The 18,738-nt window shown below is 43.7% G+C and overlaps 1 protein-coding gene across 1 annotated transcript in view; it reads left to right on the plus strand.

Moving 5' to 3' along the window:
• The window catches only part of LOC146612581 (latent-transforming growth factor beta-binding protein 2-like), a 103,618-nt gene that overhangs the window by 69,622 nt on the left and 15,258 nt on the right, over window positions 1–18,738 (plus strand). Inside the window, exons 20-31 of the mRNA XM_085343392.1 lie at window positions 2,662–2,781; window positions 2,973–3,095; window positions 3,207–3,332; window positions 3,450–3,575; window positions 3,771–3,896; window positions 4,015–4,140; window positions 4,643–4,768; window positions 5,723–5,848; window positions 6,107–6,226; window positions 6,362–6,487; window positions 8,161–8,283; window positions 8,931–9,059. Of these exons, the coding sequence (XP_085199518.1) occupies window positions 2,662–2,781; window positions 2,973–3,095; window positions 3,207–3,332; window positions 3,450–3,575; window positions 3,771–3,896; window positions 4,015–4,140; window positions 4,643–4,768; window positions 5,723–5,848; window positions 6,107–6,226; window positions 6,362–6,487; window positions 8,161–8,283; window positions 8,931–9,059 (1,497 nt within the window). The remainder of the gene's footprint in view (window positions 1–2,661; window positions 2,782–2,972; window positions 3,096–3,206; window positions 3,333–3,449; window positions 3,576–3,770; window positions 3,897–4,014; window positions 4,141–4,642; window positions 4,769–5,722; window positions 5,849–6,106; window positions 6,227–6,361; window positions 6,488–8,160; window positions 8,284–8,930; window positions 9,060–18,738) is intronic.

Consider the following 18,738-nt stretch of genomic DNA (forward strand, 5'->3'; position numbering starts at 1 on the left):
CCCCCGCCGCTAAAAGGTCCCGGCACGCAAACAAATTTTCTCACTCACCCGTGATGTTGTCTGTGGCCCGCTGTAAAGGTCTCACTGCAGATTACTAGACGTGACCACACAAATGGCTGACAGATTACACTCGGTATGTGTTTTGTTTAAGATTACACGCCAGCGGCTACCAACCTAAAAGTGGCCCTGTTACATAACAACCCAACTGCTGTTAGTTACCACATCCCCTCCGTATGACCTTGCACCCCTCTAATTTGTTTGGAAATAACGCAGAAATGCTCGCACGGCGAAAAAGCACGACGGAAAATATGGAAGTAAACTTCAGTGACACTTATGAGTTCTTTAAAAATTGATTTATCAGTGAGTCAGTTGAGCGACGCTCAGGTTTAAAGTCTCACAATTTCTCGTGCTACCAAAGAAAACACCGCTTTAGCCACTTTCATGTTTCTGCCAGTCTACTATTATTATACATTCTCTGTAAACCCGTGGTGTATAAATAGTAACTGAGAGGAACTTCGTAAATGAGGGATAACGCCAGAGGTAAATATTTTTGCTCTGGACATTTGCACAAGCAGCGCTAACAGTCCTGCGGCATAGGTCTGCCGCTTCGGGAGTCACATAAAACATACAGCATCAGCAGCAAGTTTCCAGCGTTTGCTTCAGTCAATTGCCGACAGCACAGTGCAGTAGTTTGAATCCAATTGACCAAATCGTGGATAAGCCTAATTGTTGGCGTGATTGAGAAAACGGTTCCACTCCCTTGTCGGGGCTTATCGCAGGCAGGCCTAAGAGATGCCGGGTGATAGCAGAAACAAAACACTGGGCCACACTGACAGACATCTGGCAGCGCCCGTGGTTAAGCAAACAAAACCCGCTCTGTGACTCTCGTGCAGTTTCCAGCGTGTGTGCTCAGTCTCCGAACATTTATCACCTCTCAATACGATCTTCTCTTCTCCCTTCCTCCTTTCGCAGACCGCCTCCTTCCTCTTTGATAGTCTTCTTCTCAGTCGCCCACACGATCACACTTCACTCTCATTCTCTTCCCGCAATTTAATCTAACCTAAAAAATAAATAAATACGCCACTGTTAACACTTGATAAATTCCACTACAATGCTATAAAACACTGTTTCTACATGAGATTTTCCACAATTATGATTCCTGGGTCAACAGCTCTGACTCATGAGGTGGAAAAGACAGCTTCTTCAACCAATAGTAAAAGGCTTTCATGAATGAGGCATGGTCTGCGCACTGATGTAATTTAATGACTGCTGTTTGTAGTCATTACACACACTAATTATGCTGTAATTGTTTCCCTTTTCCTGCTAAACAATGCTGACACGGCCCTTATTTTCAAAGGAGATCTAGAGCGTTTTTTGCTGTGTTGTGCTTTTTTCATTTTGTCAGACTTGTATTTTTTTAAAGGCTTTATTTACATAAAAGTATATTTTTTCATTTACTCCCAGTGTCATCAAGCCAAACAGAGACATTTTTTAATTTTATATCCAAAGATTTTTGTGTGCAGAGGCCAATTTCTGAAAGTATAAAAAACAAATCTATAATTTTAGATTCTGCAAAAGTGGTGAAAATGTGTGTTTTTTGTTCTATTTTCAGTGAGCTAAGCCTTTTAATTTATGCTCGTCCCACAGCACAGTTGTGGCAGGGTGAAACCTAAAATCTGTTCATCCATCCATTTATCCATCCATGCATCTGTCTTCTTAACCGCTTTTCTAACTTATGGTCAGAGTCGGGGCTGAAGGTTATCCCTGTTCTGATGACCGGTCCATCACAGGGCAGCAACATGCCCGCAGATCCACACGTGTGGCCTTTTTAAAATCACCAAGCAACCAGAAAGCCATGTGCTCGACAAAAATCTTGCAAGAACAGGGGGAACATGCAAACTCTACACCAGGGATGTCAAACTCATTTTAAATCATAGGCCAGATACAGCCTGCTTTGATCTTTAGTGGGCCACACCAGTGTAAAGAAACTTAACTACATATTTAACCCCTGCAATATCTTAAAATAGGAAAAAAGAAGTGACATTTCAGCAGCATGTCTCATTCTTTGTGCGTATTAAAGACATGCTTCTGTAGTAAAGGAAAGAAATCTGTTAGCGTGGTTTTTTTGGGCTTAAACTGTAAGAAATAAATGCATAAAATTACAGAAAACGTTCTGGCATGTCATTGCCCAGACTGTCCTGTAATTATAAAACAAAGTTTTTGTTATAAAACTTTCTTTTTTTCCCCTTTAGTCTGAAATCACTGTGAAAATTAGAAAATTCTTTATCAGAGAGTAAAAAAAGTAGGAACTTTTCTGTCATTTTATTGTTTAACTATCTCTTAATTACATTGAATGTATTAGTTATTAGTATGAGTGGTCTTGTGTGAGGTCTTTATCATTTGGAAAAGCTGAAAAACTTGTGAAAATACAGTAAAACATCCAAAACGGATCCCAACATTTTCCAAAGCAGTACAACGGGATGGATTGGAGTCTTTGCTAGGCCATTTCTGGGCCCCCGCACCTTATGTTTGACACCCCTGCTTTACACAGTCACCCAGGAGGTGGTTTGAACCCAGAACCTTGTATGGGGTGTCAAAGCTAAACGCTGCACCATGCTACTGCCCTTTAAACCTAAACATCCTTCCTGTATACGTTTTCAGATATGAACGAGTGCTTGAACCAAAGCGTGTGCGGCCGTGGGCGGTGTGTCAACACCGAGGGCTCCTACAGGTGCAACTGCTTCCAAGGCTACAAACTCTCACCAGACAATGTTTGCCAAGGTATATGTCAGTCAGAAGATCGGTCAGACATTATTCACACCCCATGTCAAAGTTACTTCTCTGTGAGTAGTTCTCCACAGGGCAGTCGTGGAAGCCTTGCAGTACTGTTGAAGGTTTATTTAAAAAAAGAAATCTACAAAGAGTTAGAGGTTGGCTTTATTTTCTTTTTTCCCCCTATGATTTCTCTCCAGATGTGGATGAGTGTCTGCTTCCGGGAGTCTGTCTCAACGGCCGATGCGTCAATCTGGACGGAACCTACAGATGCACCTGTAACCATGGCTACCAAGTCACCTCAGACAGCAAATCATGTGAAGGTCTGCAAAGGATTATCTAGAGCTGTTGGGTGTAACTCATCACCGCATACTTTTCTGCTCGTGGCGCACTCTCGACAGCAACTTAATGGCTGCAAATTATTTCCCTGCTAGATGTCAATGAGTGCGCAACTGGTAATGCCTGCCCTGCGGGAATTTGCATCAACTCTGCAGGTTCCTACACTTGCCAGAACTGCAGGCCTGGGTTTGAACCATCTGCTGACAGACTGAGATGTGAAGGTATGAAACTGGCCGCCTAATGGTTTACACTAACGTGTCGTTTTAAGGTAACACCGGTAGGCGGTGATGATATTTTTGCCCACTTGTGATGATATTCGCCCCTTTTTCGCTTTCCAGATGTTGATGAGTGTTCCCAGGGCGACTTGTGTCTAGGTGGGGTGTGCGCCAACACAGAGGGGTCCTACATTTGCACCAGGTGTAAGGCTGGTTACAGAGTGTCTCAAGACCAGCAGAGGTGTGAAGGTAAAAACAGTCTCCAGCTGTTTCCAGCTGTTCTCGTCATTCAGCGAAAGTCATTAGCATTGTTGTGACTATTAAAGGCTTACTCAACACGTTTGAGCAGCTTGTCGTTTCCCTGTAAAATTGACTTTCCCTCGAAACTGCATTTCCTGTATGTACGGAATCTTTACACTGATATACACGGTGTGTTTTTTCCAGATATTGACGAGTGCCAGTCCCTGTCTACTTGTGTCAACGGGATCTGTCTAAACTCAGAAGGTTCTTACACCTGTGAGAACTGCCCCACGGGGTACAGAGTGTCGTTTGATGGAGAGCTCTGTGAAGGTTGGCTTATTGAAAATTACTCACTTAAATGGAGCTTTTTCTTATTTTTGAGTTTGTTGTTGTGAAAACATTGCAATCTGCCAGTGAATGTCTAAGTCTCCATATTGTTTCCTAACAGATATTGATGAGTGTGCCCTGCCCACTGCCTGCCCCCAGGGAACATGTACAAATAGAGAGGGTTCGTTCACATGTGTTGTCTGTGAGCCCGGTTTTAGAGTCTCTGAGGATGGACAGCGGTGCGATGGTGAGAGTTTGTGGTGGAATGTCTTTGCTTATGTTTGCATGCTTGAGTCCAGGTGTGTGTAGATCTGGCTTTCCAAACATGCCAGACTTCACCTCTACACCTAACAGAATCTCATTTGCTCTGCAGATTTGTTTCTCAGCTGCTTTATGTTGTATGTAAATAACATGAGGTGTGGTAGCATGAACCCAAAGTCTCCTCATCTGAGGCAACAGCTCTAAAATACTTCTAGACATCACATCATAGCTGGATCCTGGACCCCTCTGGCTCTGGCACCAATCATCTGTTCCTTGCTCAACACAATGAGACACCAGCCCTCAAATAGAACAGGATGATGTCAGGCAAATATCCTGCAGATAGCTCAGCTAAAAAGATAGAGGTGTCGACATTTGTGATTCCTAGCCCTACTGATTACCCATCTAACTGATTACCACTGGCAAGCTTTATTTATTTGAAGCCAGAGATGGTAATCTGTGCTATGATGTGCCTTTGTATCTGTGTCCAGATGTGGATGAGTGCTCAGTGGCTAACTTGTGCCCGGGTCAGCTGTGTCTGAACACTGAAGGATCGTACACCTGCAGGAGCTGTGAAGCCGGCTTTCAAGTGAATGAGGGCGGCCGTTACTGTGAAGGTAAGAGGGCATCTGTACTTAAGTACCTGCCTAGAAAAGTTTGATATTTCAGTATGCTGCAAAGTTGAGCCAAAGTTATAGTGGACCACAGTACAAGAGGAATGCATTAGGCCCAGAACATGATTACAGAAAATCTTTACAGCGTCTGGTAATTTTTCATGACATGATTTATGGGATAAATGCAGGGAAATGGCTGCTTTGAGGAATCCAGTAAAGTCTGTCATGACTTCATGGAAGCAGAACAGGAATGATTATTTAAATGGATTAAAACATGGTCTCAGTTAGCCTCATATACTTTGGTGTGTTTTTAAACAGAAGTGTGGATCTAGCCTCAGAGGAAGATCCCACCCCCCCACCGATGTATCTTAGCGCTGGGAAAAAGTCGCACAGTAAAAGCCCGACTCTGAGTCAGCCTCTGATAGGATTTTAATGGATGTCTCTGATGCCATGGAAAATATTAAGGACTTAATTTGAAATGAAGTCAGCCACTCCCCTGCTTCTCACTTATTGCAGCAAACTCGCCCTGTTGAACTCACTCTGTTCACCCAAAGGCAAAAAAAAATCGAGCCATCTCAATCACTTAACAATGGCCCGCACTATTTTCACCACAAGAAATACAATCCTACCAGCTCGAGGAATTTCGAGAGATCACATAACAGTGAGCCAGTGACTGTTTGTAGATATAGTAATTATACGCCACCTGTAATAGCTTGCTGTTTTGGATTCAGTGACTGTCCCACATACTTATCTTTCTACCCTTTTTAATAAAACACTGTCAGTGTGATCTAATAAGGAGGGCTCTGCTTACTGTACATTAGGCAGCACAGTAGGTTAAGCTGAGCTCATTAATGATTTTTAGCAGATAAGACAGTGGAAGCACAAAAACGGGGCTCTATATACCTTTTTGTTCAAGATGATAACCTAGAGCCAATCTTTTCTTCTTCTATCTCTTAGACATCGATGAGTGCCAGTCTCCGAGTGCTTGCCCCACAGGTGTTTGCGCCAACACAGAGGGCTCCTTCTCCTGCATGGCCTGTGATCCGGGCTTCGAGCTGGCATTTGACCGGCGCTCATGTGAAGGTACACTGAAATGGGCGGCTCGCTGCGGTCGCTCGATTTTATGATCTCGATGCAATCATTTTCGCAGTCATCTGTTCCAATATAGTAAGTCATTACTTGCCGTCTTACATGATGCACGACTTCTCTCACATGTTCAGTGTGGTCTGGAAGTTTTTCGGTCTAGATGTCAAAACTTGGGCAAATTTGAAGTGACGCACGGTGATTTACAGCTGGTGTGGATATGTCATGCCGGTGACGTCTGTGTGTGTGTCAATTCAGATGTCAATGAATGTGAGGACGCCAGGCTGTGTGTGGGAGGTCAATGCACAAACGCCATCGGCTCCTATAGCTGCTCCTGCCCCTCTGGCATGGAGCTGGTGGATGGGACGTTCTGCAGAGGTATAAACATGCAAATGCACTATAGCTCTAAAATATGAAATTAGTGGTTAGCCGTTTCTCGTGGCTTACCTCATGTTGGGATATTGACACAGCTGTGTAAATGTACTTATGTGTATTTGTGCTTGTTTGTGACAGATATCAATGAGTGTTTAACCGCTGGAGGGATCTGTGGGGAAGGAGACTGCCTGAACACTGAGGGCTCCTACTTATGCATCTGTCCTAATGGGTATACCACCACCGATGGAAGCCCCGGCTGCCAAGGTGCAGTATAGCACTGGAGCTAGAACGCTTAGAGCAGTGGGAAATCTTGATTCTCTTGGGCTTTGTGTAAATAAGTGGAGTAGACTAGGGATTGGAGCAAGTTGTTAATAAAGTAATAATGGATTTTTCAAATATTGCTTAAGTCATTTACAGTAACATTATTGGCTTGCTTCTTCTTTTTTTTTTCATTGAGTGCAGACAGGCTGTTCTCGCCATGCTCTCTTAGGAGTTGAAGCCAAGCCTGGGACACCTGGCATGGGTGCACAGGCTGTAATGGGCCGTGGCTTCATCAACTATCTCAGCTCACCCTCCCTCAGCTTGGACAGTTTGATGTTATTCCAGCCGCACCCAGTGACCCACTGGTAGTAGCCTGATCATCAGCTAAAGGAGGGCTTTACAAGAATCTGGAGCAATTACTAAAACAATACATGAAATAACTCCGGCTAGGATGTCAGAATTGGATCAGTGTTATTTCTGGTGGGTCTTGCAATCTGGTGGAGGATGAGTTAAGTAAAAGATGTCTGGCAGTGAACTGTTCTGTCATGATATGAAGCAGGTAGGCTGGCCTCTGCGAGATGCTGGCATGGTCATGGAGTTGGCAGAATTTACTTGCAGCAGAGGACAAGGGTCACTCCTCGTGCAGGGGCGTTCTTTTGGCCTTGGAGTGCTTCAGATATCACAAACTGAGCAAGTTGCCCAACATGGATCAGGTACTTTGGCTATTCGCCCCAACAAATACTGGGCCCTAATTATCCTATAAATCAGCAGTTGTCATATATTTTCTTGCAGTCTGCCATTGTGTGTACAGTGCTGACACAATAAAAGCCAGGCCCCCTTCTGACATGAGCCTGAAGGACGCGAAGAAGGGAGGACGAGGGTTTGTGAGGTTATGGGAATGAAAGATACGTTCAGTCAGGTGGGGCCAAAACGACGCTTGGCCTTTCCAGACCAGCAAAAAACAGCATGAGCAATAAAAGACTGACAGCGGACTGAAACATACCTCAGCTTAATCCAAATCAACAACTTCTGCCATGGCCTTCCTGTTCCTTTCAATAAGACTTTGAAGGATTTGAATACACTCCAAAGCTATCCAGTCACAGCATATTTATGTATTTACCTAAAGTCTGGAGTGCTGCTTTTTTTCCCTCCCTATCGTTGCAATCGGGTGTTTACCTTGTCGTCTCTGTAAGATTCATCTGATTATCAAAAGACTGGAAAAGGAAGGCAGGCATTTTCCTCAGTGATGAATTTCCTCTGGTTTCTTGCGTTTTCCCTCACCTTTCACCACAAGTCCAAGTACTGTATAAGCTATGCTGTAATGCCGCAATTATCCACCCATCTACAGCTAATCAGGCATCGAGCATTCGTTATTAATTTTAACGAGTCTGGGGGAAATGTTCTCAGCCTGAAAAGCTGAGGTAGATCTCTCTTCTGCTTTGTTTCCTGTTTGCAAGTATACCATGAAGCGCTCCAAATGGCCAGCACGCCTAGTGTTCAGATGAGCGCTTGATTACACATTCTTTTTCTGATACGAGAAGAAGCCGCGCTCCCCGTGGACTCGCTGAAGATGGAGGATCCGTGCGGATAATTGCTGTTAATCAATCTGTAAGATCTTGAGCCGCACTTTCCGCTAATTTGTCTGCTTTTCTTTCCCCACTTTTTGTCCGTCGTAGACGTGGATGAATGCAGCAAGGATGATGTGTGCATCCGAGGAAAGTGCATCAACGGCGAGGGCTCGTTCTTGTGCTTGTGCGAGGCCGGCTTCAAATTCAACACTGATACGGCTGACTGTGAGGGTAAGACTGATTAAAACTTCCTTTTGTTTTCAAGTTGTGTTTGTCACGGTTGTTATTGACCCTACCTCTGCCCAGAAGTTTCATCTGTCTGACTAAAACAACATGTCAGCTTTAGCTGTTTGATTGTCACGCTACATTAAGGCTCAAACATACGCAGTATAGCACAGTTGGATATGATTGATTATCTATAGCACGTCAGGCTCCAGTGAAAGTGTCCAAGCCTGGCTTAGAGGCTTTCCTCCGTGGTCTTGGGACTGAGGGGTGCCTGGATTACATGGCTGGAGCCCTCAGCTCCCTCTCCCCAGTGGGAAGCATGAATGACCCCATTGTGAGCAGGAGGTGTTTCTCCCTCTGGAACGTCTCCCTTTAGCTCCTTCACAAGTTCTTTGGTTGCTGTGATAATATTGTTCTTGGCCATTCCCTTTGCCTGCTGCGTTTACTGAGGACAGCTACACCACAGGCCTCCTGGCCGACTCCTGCTTTGCAGCCATTACACCGGGAGCAGAGGAGCAGTGGTGGGAATACGAGTTTGCGTGCGGGGGTGCGCGCATTTGTGTCTGATTGCACATGTGGTTACGTTTGCGCCTCTGTTTGTCGGTTACTGACAAACATCTGTCTCTCTCTCTCTCTTTTCTTCTTCTCTATAGACCAGAACGAGTGCAAGGAGTTTGGGAGCTCAGTCTGTGGCACCTGGCGCTGCGAGAACACCATCGGCTCTTACCGGTGCTTTGTGGGTTGCCAGCCTGGCCTTGAGGGAGAACTCGCCACAGGCTGTGGTGAGTTTTCAAAATTGCACTGTACTTAAAAAGACTAGCACGCTCAATTATGTGGAGAAAAAGAATTAAACAGGCATTTTTAGCCTGTTTTTGCAAATTTAATTGTATTGAAAGGGGGTTGATCTATTTATAGACTGTGCATGACCTAATACTTCATTACTCCATGGCTGTAGTTTAGTATTCAAATCAAGTCATCACCACCACACCACTCTACAGGTCTCTCACCCCATCACACATATCAGGTTGGCATGCACACATAGGGACAGATGCAAGTTAAAAGCTATCAAGACCTCTGGGTCTTCCTGCACAAAAGGCCACCATGGAAGATAATGAGAAATAGCCCAATATTGAGGCCCTTTGAAGACAATACCGCACTGTCATTGGAAGCCAATTGTAAGGCCAGAAGCTGATAGAAGATAATGGAGCACTCTGGCAGAGTCCCAAAGTAGAACCTGATCGCTGCAGTTCTTCTAAGAGAAGAAAGATGAGATAGTCAGGCAAGGCCAGCTTACTGTTTGTCCCCCCCACCCTCGTAGAGAAGCCACAGTCACCTGGCATTGGCTGGATGGGTTTGTACTCACGCTACATCTGTGAACACAGCTAGCCAACAACAACAGGCACATGTCCATGACTTCCAGAGTCCACGAAGACTTATGTATTTCCTGGCAGGACTGAACACCTTGGGCTCAAGACATTTGCAAAGTTTGTTGCACAACAAATTGGATTTTTTTTTTCTCTTTATTTTGTAATGTGGTATTGCTTGTCTTTGTCACTCTCATAGCACCATAAAACAACAAATGGAGTTTATGACCAGAAAAAAAGAAGGTCTAGATATTTTCCTCATGTTTAGAGAGGATCCAAACAGTCACTGGAGAGTGACAGGCGAAGAAGGGAAAGCAGACTGAGAGCATCAGAATGGAATGATGTGTTGGACCGTAGATTGAAGCTGTGGGTGTTTGTGGCCGATTGCGTGTGCATGTCAGCGTGACTGTGTGTGTGTGTGCGCACGTCTGTGGTTAAGTGTGGGGTTATTTTTGGGGTTTTTTTGGCATCCTCCCGTGTGTGTTTGTGTTGGAGAAAGAGAACCAGAGACTGTGGTGGTTGCAGAGATGCACTCAGGGCAGAGTGTGGCTTCACATGTTTTCATGACCCAAAGTTTTTATTAGACTATCAAGTGATGCTCTGGAGAGAAAATGCTGCTGCGGGCAGTGTTGACCGGTGACAGATCGTAGATCTGCCCACCACCCCTCGTCTACTACACTGATCCTGGCTATGTGTGGCTGCCTCCTCACTGCACTTTATGATCTTGTCTGTCTGGCACCGGCTAAAGAGTGCAGAGGCCTTTAGTTCAACAAGACTTGATTGAAGCCAGCTGCTCACCTCTGCTCTTTTGACTTCAGAGACAAAACACTGCTAAGCAGCTCACACAGGTTAGATTTTCATCATTGCTTGCTGTGCATTAGGGCTTAAGGACTTTGCCTGCCATGATATATGCATTTTATTTAAATCACCCCATGTGCCCTTTAGTTGCCTCTAGTGTGATGATCCCTTTTATACCTTTATTTGCCCAAAACCATGAAATTCTTGATGCTGAAAGTGTCTTTTGAAGGAGTTGTGCTGGAATTTAGCAGAGACACCCAATCTCCAGGAGAAAGCTCATACAGACATGTGGAGACTCCACACAGAGCTGCCTGGGTTTGGACCTCTTAGTCCGATTCCACTTCTGAGCCACTCACCCAGTTGCTAACATGTCTGACATGCTCCTGAGGAGTCCTGAGATGTGGCCTGATTACAAAATCTTCTTTTATAGTTCCACAAAACTCTATTTATCTCATCTCTGTGGGTGCTTGACCATTTTTCTCCTGTTGCTATGTTGTGATGCTGTTTTCACTAGATGCTACAACAAACACTCGCACAGCTCAGCGTTGACTCACAGCCCCGGTTTGAGAACCAAGCCCTCTTACGTTTAAAATCACTCAGCGTTACACACAATAGTGGCTTGTTTCACCTCGCGAATGGAAGTTTTGGGAGATGCTGCCGTCACCTCAATAAAAAAATGTTTAAAAAAAGCCCAAGGATGGAGCCCAATTACTCCCGGGCATTTTTTGGTGGCTTGCAAAAAGAAAATCATCAAATATTCAAGAAGAGACCAGACGTGGTAATTTGCAGTTTCTGCGAGGGGGTATTGCTTTATTTTTACTCACCCGCCTTTGAAAGAGGCAGCGGTTGTCGTTGGCTCTGCTCCCTGCGCTCATTTAGATTTAGAGGCCGTGACACAAAAAGGGAAAAACAGAGGGGCTTTTTTTTGCCACAGCAAATGCCACCGCAACTGTGCTATAAGGTCTACGCTCAAATCTAACACGATGCCGTACATAAGTGTTTGGACGCGTGTGTGTATGCGTGCTGCACATCATTGTTTTTAGCTTTAATTCACCATCACGCTCGTAAATTCCCCCGAGCTATGCCTCGTCTTTAATAAGGCTTTTACCCAAGGGCGGAAATTGTCTGCGGTCTCACTCTTGCCAGCCTCCCACCCCTGTAAATGTATAGAAATCTGAAGACTTTAACATGTGTGTGACTCCTCGTGCAGTTGTACTTTCTTTTTAAGATGTACACTGGTCACACCGCAGGTTGGTCATCAGTGTAGTTAACCCAGGACCGGTTGTTGATGTAATATCTGATAAAGCCCGCAAACATGCTTCCCTGAAGGCAAATACCTCACCTTATCCTTAACCGATCATGTGTGAAATAACCTCTGCATATGGGTCCAATCAGACAAGGGGTTGCCCGGAGAACAACGGAGAAGTGTGGACTGCGGCGTGGTGAGTCAACAGTCATTGATGTATCCCTGTATTCTCTTTGCCTGCCGCCATGTGCTTCAGATTAACACATGGCACAGAGACCAGTTTTTAACACTCCTCCACACCCAAATCCACCATCACCGGATCCAGGAAGCATGTCCTCCCGGGTCAGGCCGTTAGAGTAGGTTGTTTTTGGGCCCGTGCTGCCCCTTCATCTCAGCTTTCCTGCCTCACTTCTTCCCCCCAGGCAAATTACAGCGCTGCATGTGTCCTGACGTAACTGATGATCGCATGGAAAGACTAAGAAAGGCAACCCCATGTCGTGCTAGTGTGAGACTCGCTCTTGGTGGAGTTATCTCATGCTGTAATATTCATTTTTTCCCACAAATCATTAGTGCTGCAATTATCAGCCTGACTGTCTGTGGTTGACAGACCTAAATGGCTGGTCAAGTAATGCTATCACTCAAACACTGCAAAAAGACGGGCACAGCAATGACTAAATTCCAGTTTTCGTTTTGGTCCAGATTTTCTTGTTCCTCTCAGATATGATACTTTGAGTGCTTCTCATCCCAACATGTGGTTTGCAACAGATTTTCTTCCATGTCACACACGAATGAAAATCCGCCTTCAGACACTGATTATTTCACATATTAGCAGAGAGCTTTCATCGACTTCCCTCCCCGGACCTCCCAGCTGGTCTCTGCTGTCAATTCCAACATTCCTAACTCCACTTAAGCTCTTCACACTTGAGAAAAATGTTCCTTAAACCTTGGTATACAATACTTTCCCCCCCTTTAATAGAGAAACATGGCTAACTAGGCCTTTGAGATGTTATTCCCTAAAAAATTTTCAATTGTGTGCAATTCCTTAAAGTATTCAAAAGCACATCCAGTAAGTTGGCGGTTCTTAGTATGTGTCCGTCCATTTGAGCCCACAAGTCTATTCTAGCAATTTCAGTCCTCCTCAGCCCTTCCAGGGAAACATTTTACAAATGACAAAGGCAATTTTGTCTCCACAGTTTTATTAGCTGGTGGGAGACCCTGTCTCTGACCCCAGAGGCATGTTAGAGAAATGTCCAAGTCAGGACAGAAACACTGGTAGAGGATTAGTTCCCCCAATGAGCCTGAGAAAGGAGATTTCTGCGTTGGAGGAGAGGACGGGGCCCTGGCCAAGCGTGCTGTTCAAATCAGATGGATTGCGGTTTCTCTGTCCCACTTTCTTCCCCCTTTTTTTTTTCAGCTGAAGCGGCCTGTATTAGTCCTCATAGGCAAAATAGAACAGGGTTAGACAACATGTGAATGATGGCGCTTTTTACACCATAAATCATATTGTCACGAAAGTTTAAGGTGCCACTGGTCTTAACATCTTGTCTTTATTACAGTTAGAGGCAGATGTATGAGAGTTTTTAGTGGAACGGATCAAAAATCATTTAAATATTCAAGATGTCGTGATTTTTTCCATGTTCAGAATGTTTTTTAATTTCAAGTTTTGTTTTGTTTTTTCCAAAACCTATTATCACTCCAGTGGAGTTACTATTAGTCATGGAAACTAATAGTTTCCATGGAAGGTTATGAAAGTTAAAAAGAAAATATTAACAAAATCAAATTACGCTTACAATAAAACAGACACAGTAAAGTAGTATTCTTTAATTTCATCTGTACAATTCATATCAGTTGTGAGGCCTGCCTGTTGTAATGTTTTTAACTTGGTGCCTTGCAGAAAAAGTACAAGCACTTAACTGTGTTTGTCACTTTTACTTTATCCAAATTGTTGATCAAGTTACCTGAATTTATATTCCAGCAACCCAAGAAGGAGGGAAACTGACCAGAGAATAATTTCATGTCACTAAAGTGTGACCATTAAGCACTGTGAGTGTTTTTTAAAACAATTATAATCAGCTTTACCCCCCTCCCTGCAGCATCAGTCTTTGGCTTCTGCTATGCTGGCGATGCCAAGAAATACTAAATCATGTATGTTAGAAATTGCAAACAAATGTTACCTTTCAAACAGCAACTGGTAGGGGGAGTCAGTGCGGTTACGAGGTCCGCTGTTAACAGTTTCGACAAGCCGAACTGACATAAAGCATATAGTTTCTGTTGGGGGAAAACTCTGTAAAAAACCCAGGAGAAATAAAGACACAATGAGACAAAGTTACTTTCTTTATCAAACGTGTACACGGGTGAGCTGCTAAGAACAACTCACACCATGCACAGTGGCTTGGTAATTTTTATAGGCACAGAGCACAGAGACAGTGAGAACAGGATAACAAATAATAAACAGATAAAATAAAACAACTCCATATATGGTGCTAGTCTCGTCAGCAGAGAGCTAGGGAAGATAAAACAATCTAAAACAATATGTCCCAGAAACAAGATGTGTTTGCTGGGAAAGTCTAAAAAGATAATTCTAAACTAATCTAACCATAGGCAAAGGGCAGACAAAAGGCATCTTTGTACATTTAAAAGAAGGTAAAGAAACATAGAAACATTTTTCCTGTAACATTCCCTCCTGTTTTAACTTATTTTAAATGTATACAACAATTGTCTGTGAAGGTTATTTATTAAGTATCTTAAGCAATTTTTTAATTTTCAAAATGTCAGCATAGCAGAAATGGAAGTCATTTGGTCTAAAGAATAAAACAAAAGAAAATAATAAAAAGAAAAACATAGTAAATGAAAATCATAGTAAATGAAATAACAAGTGGAATAAACAAGAAAAAATAATAAAACTAAAACTACAAAAAATAAAGGATGAAAACCTTATATTTAAAATGATGCAAACCTTAAATTGAAAACTTTATATGTAAAATGATGAAAACTTCATATTTAAAATGAAAACTTCAAAAAATAAAAGGATGAAAACTTTATATTTAAAATGGAAAACTTTATGTTTAAAACTGAAAACTTCAAAAAATAAAGGATGAAAACCTGCATAACCTACTAATGTTTTAATCAGTGCGTGATCACTTGACAAGTCATTTTTAATCACCACGTCATTCATTAGCAGTTACTACAAGTTCTCCTCTAACAGAATTGCAACGGGATGCTGTTCTTCTTCAGGCACGGCAACATAAGCAGTCATTGTAGTTGTTATCATCTTTGAAATAATTAGTCTTAGACATGGCGGTGTAGCTGCTCCAGATGTGTGGTCAGTGACATATTTCTGCAGAATGGTCAAATTCTGCAAAGCTTCATAAGTGTCTCCGCTTACATACTCCTCCTTGTGATGCTGTTAGCAGGTCTAGTGTCAGTCTGTTCTGCAGCACCATCGTTCTGATGGCCTTCTGTTCTCCTGCTAAAGCCGGTCCCAGGGTCTTTGTCAAAGTTGATGCGTCGTAGCAGAGCATATCGGTTGATTTCCACGTGATCCCGCACCTCGGCAGCTCCAATGCCGGGGATCAAGCTCTGTAAGAATTTCACTCCTCCTCAGATGCGAAACTCTGGTTCCTTTACTGCTTGGTGCCGTCCGTGCACATCCTGTCTGGTACTGAGTCTTTGTTTGTAGTGGCATCCGGTAGATAGGTGAGTAGGCAGCTCCCCCACTGCCCGCGATCCATTGTTCATCACACATACTGGCAGTTGCGCTGCGTTCAGCTTGTTCAGTAGAATTACATCAGGCAGTGGGTCTGAGACTTGGGGCCAGGTCAGTAGGTAGGTCTGTCCGGAACAGTTCACATTTGTGGGTGATGATGACCTCCAGGTTGCTTTTGCTGGGATGCTGTAGTTGGCCTTGGACCAAAGAGTACCGTAGCCTGGATGTGTTGCCAGGCCCAACAGACACCAACTGCGATCTTCAGGTATGCTGTACGGCCACAGGCCAGACGTCTGCGAGGATAGGGGCATATGGGTACATGCATAGCAGTCAGTTTTATTATTCCAGTGAGCTGTAGTGTTCATAAACTGCCACCAAAAGTTAGTGGCGTAGCCATGGGGAAACTTGGTGTACTGTCCTTTGTCATACAGTGTCTGCCTTTTCTTCATATTGCGTGACTTGTTGTCCCTCACGGAAGCAAAGATGAGGAGCCCGGCCATGGTCAGGGCCACTGCAGTTATTAAGAGCCACCACCTCATGACGACGGGACACACCCTCCTGTCGCGAGTAGACCCCCCGGCCAGGAAAGCTGACCCCTCCACCGGGCGAGATCACAACAAGTGGGCAAGCCTGCTGTCAGCTGTGTTTAGATGGCTTCACTTACTCGCCTGCAGTGACTCTGATGGATCCAGGATGGTCGTTCCGCAATTTTGCAAGCGGTCGGTGTCGTGAGGAGGACTTGGTATGGCCCCTCCCACCTGGGTGTGCTCCAGTTTTTCCTTTGGAGCACCTTGATCAGAACCCAGTCACCGGGCTTTAGTCTGCAAGACACTGGAGAAACATCATCAGGTTGTTGATTATGTACAATGATCTCTTTGTTTTCCAATAGCTTAGACATCCATTCTGCTAATGTGTTTTCTCTGATTGCTTTGTCTATTGGTTGACTGGTGATCGGCAGTGGGAACGGCCTGCCATGAATGATTTCAAATGGAGTTAGTTTATGGGAGCCTTGCGTTAAGCGCATCCACATTTTCACTAAACCCAAACATTCAGGCCACGGCCTTCCTGTTTCTGCCATGCATTTCCTGAGCCTTTGTTTTATAGTGCCGTTAGTTCTCTCTACAAGGCCTGCGCTCTGAGGGTGATAAGCACAGTGGTGTTTTATGCTGAAACCGAGTGCTTCAGAGACCTTAGTGATGACATCATTTACAAAATGAGTGCCGTTGTCTGATCGTATCAAAGCTGGGATGCCATATGTGGGTATGAAGTGATTGCACAGGCACTTTGTTACTGAAATTGCATCTGCCTTTTTCACTGGATAGATTTCCGGCCATTTTGAGAACACGTCTATAACCACTAGGGCGTATTTTGACCCTTGACATTCGCTTAGTTCAATAAAATCCATATGAATTGTGTGAAAAGGATAAGGTGGAGTGGGAAAACGGCCTCTTTTATATTATTTTTTTTTGACACGTCATGCACGTTCTGACAAATTGTTTTGCTGAAGTTTCAAAATTTACAGTGTAGAATTTACAGTGCAGAAATGAGAGTTGACAATACTGGTCAGTCCCCCCGTTGACAAATGCGTACAGCCATGAGTCACTAATGCCGCCATTTTGTGGAGGAATTTTTTGGCAGCACTGGCTTGCCATAACACATCATTAAGTCGTTTGTCAGAACTGCACCGTGTTTTAGCCATTTTGCCTGCTCTGCTGTGCTTGCTGCTTTATGTTCATTTTTCAGCACATCCAGTGGAATCTGATGTGTGTTTACTGCCATCAATGTGATGTTTGTCTTTTGTGCCGCCTGTTTTGCTGCTCTGTCTGCAAAATTGTTGCCTGTAGCAATGAAAGAGGCGTTGTAAGAGGTTGGCATGCTGAACTGGTTTTCCGGTTGGTGTAATCATTCCTCTGGTTTTCCAGATTTTTTGCAAAATGATGCACAGCAGAGAAAACATACTGGCTGTCTATATAAATGGTTATTTGTTTATCTTTGTGTATTTCACATGCGCAAATCACAGCTGACAGCTCAGCGCTCTGTGCAGAACATGAAGAAGAAAATGGTTTTGCTTCTATTATTTTACTATCTGTGGTTACTGCGTAACCTACACAATTTCGGCCTGTGCTGTAAGGTCAAATGCTGTTCTCCTAGCTTCCACACTTGCTGATCATAAGGTGGATCTGGGCCTGGAGTTTGTTTAAATCTCAGAATGTTGTGATACTCGGTCGGTTTCTGGAAAGTGGATGTGGCGGGTGTCATTTAGCATGCACTCAGGTGTAATACCAGAAAAGAATGGCATGACTGCTATCTTAAGTTTTGTCAGAGCGTCTCTACCTAGCAAATTTACTGGACATGACGGGTCATATATGCATTTAATAAAGCACCTGCGGCCACTTGCTGTATGTACTAGTTCTAAAGGGGCAGTTAATTGTTGTACAGTTGTGTGGCCTGAAGCTGACTTTACAAATAATTTGTCCTTTGAAAACTGTAAGTTTAAGTGGCTGCCTCGAAACTGTTTTGCATTATTTCTCTGTGGCCTACTCCTACAATCTCGTGTGAAGTGACCTTCCTCTCCACGGTTCTAGCAGGCGTTGTCTCTAGGTTATCTGCTGTTTCTGCGTGGCTGTCTGCAGCCTTGGTGTTTGTGACTTTGCTCGCCTCTCTGTTCCTGATAGCCACCTGCGGATTAGTGTTTTAGTCTGTTGTCAACAGTCAGCCTTATTTCTAAGTTACAGAATGCTTCTTCTCCTTTTTTTTTTTTTTTTTTGGTTTGGGAGAATAGATGCAACTCTACATTTTCACTTAAGGCATTTTTAGATAATTTCTAGTTCTTCAAACAATTCATGGATCTCACACATTTCAAACTTTCAAGTTAGGGTTGTTTCCCATTTATACAAATATATATATATTTAACTTTGCATTGCTCACAGCTCATAGCTCACAGCTCTAAACCTAGGCATTTTTCAATCATATGCCTAATCACTATGTGTCACTGTGATTCTCAAGTATTGTCACAAGTTCGTTTAAATTCGTTTCCAAAACCAACAAAATAATCAAACAAAAACAAAAAACATAAACGTGTCAGGACACAAAAGAAAAAAGAAAAATGCTGCCACCCGAACAAGGCAGAAGTCTGCATATGTTGGCTTGTAATAGCATGCAGCTTGTAACATGGTAGACTAATGTGCCTGTGTTAATTCAGCTCCATATTATTGTGTGAAGTTGCACTGGGTTGTGAGTGGTTTTGTGTGTGTCACATTTTTGGTGAGCCAATGGCTGGAATGGGGTTGGACTAATTAGAGGCAGGTGTACTTGATTGCACTGATACACTGGTCTACTTATAGCCC

This window comes from Diplotaxodon limnothrissa, linkage group LG19, assembly GCF_057381915.1.
Source record: "Diplotaxodon limnothrissa isolate DT_005_m linkage group LG19, D_limnothrissa_male_GT1.1, whole genome shotgun sequence".
Classification (NCBI taxonomy): Eukaryota; Metazoa; Chordata; class Actinopteri; order Cichliformes; family Cichlidae; genus Diplotaxodon; species Diplotaxodon limnothrissa.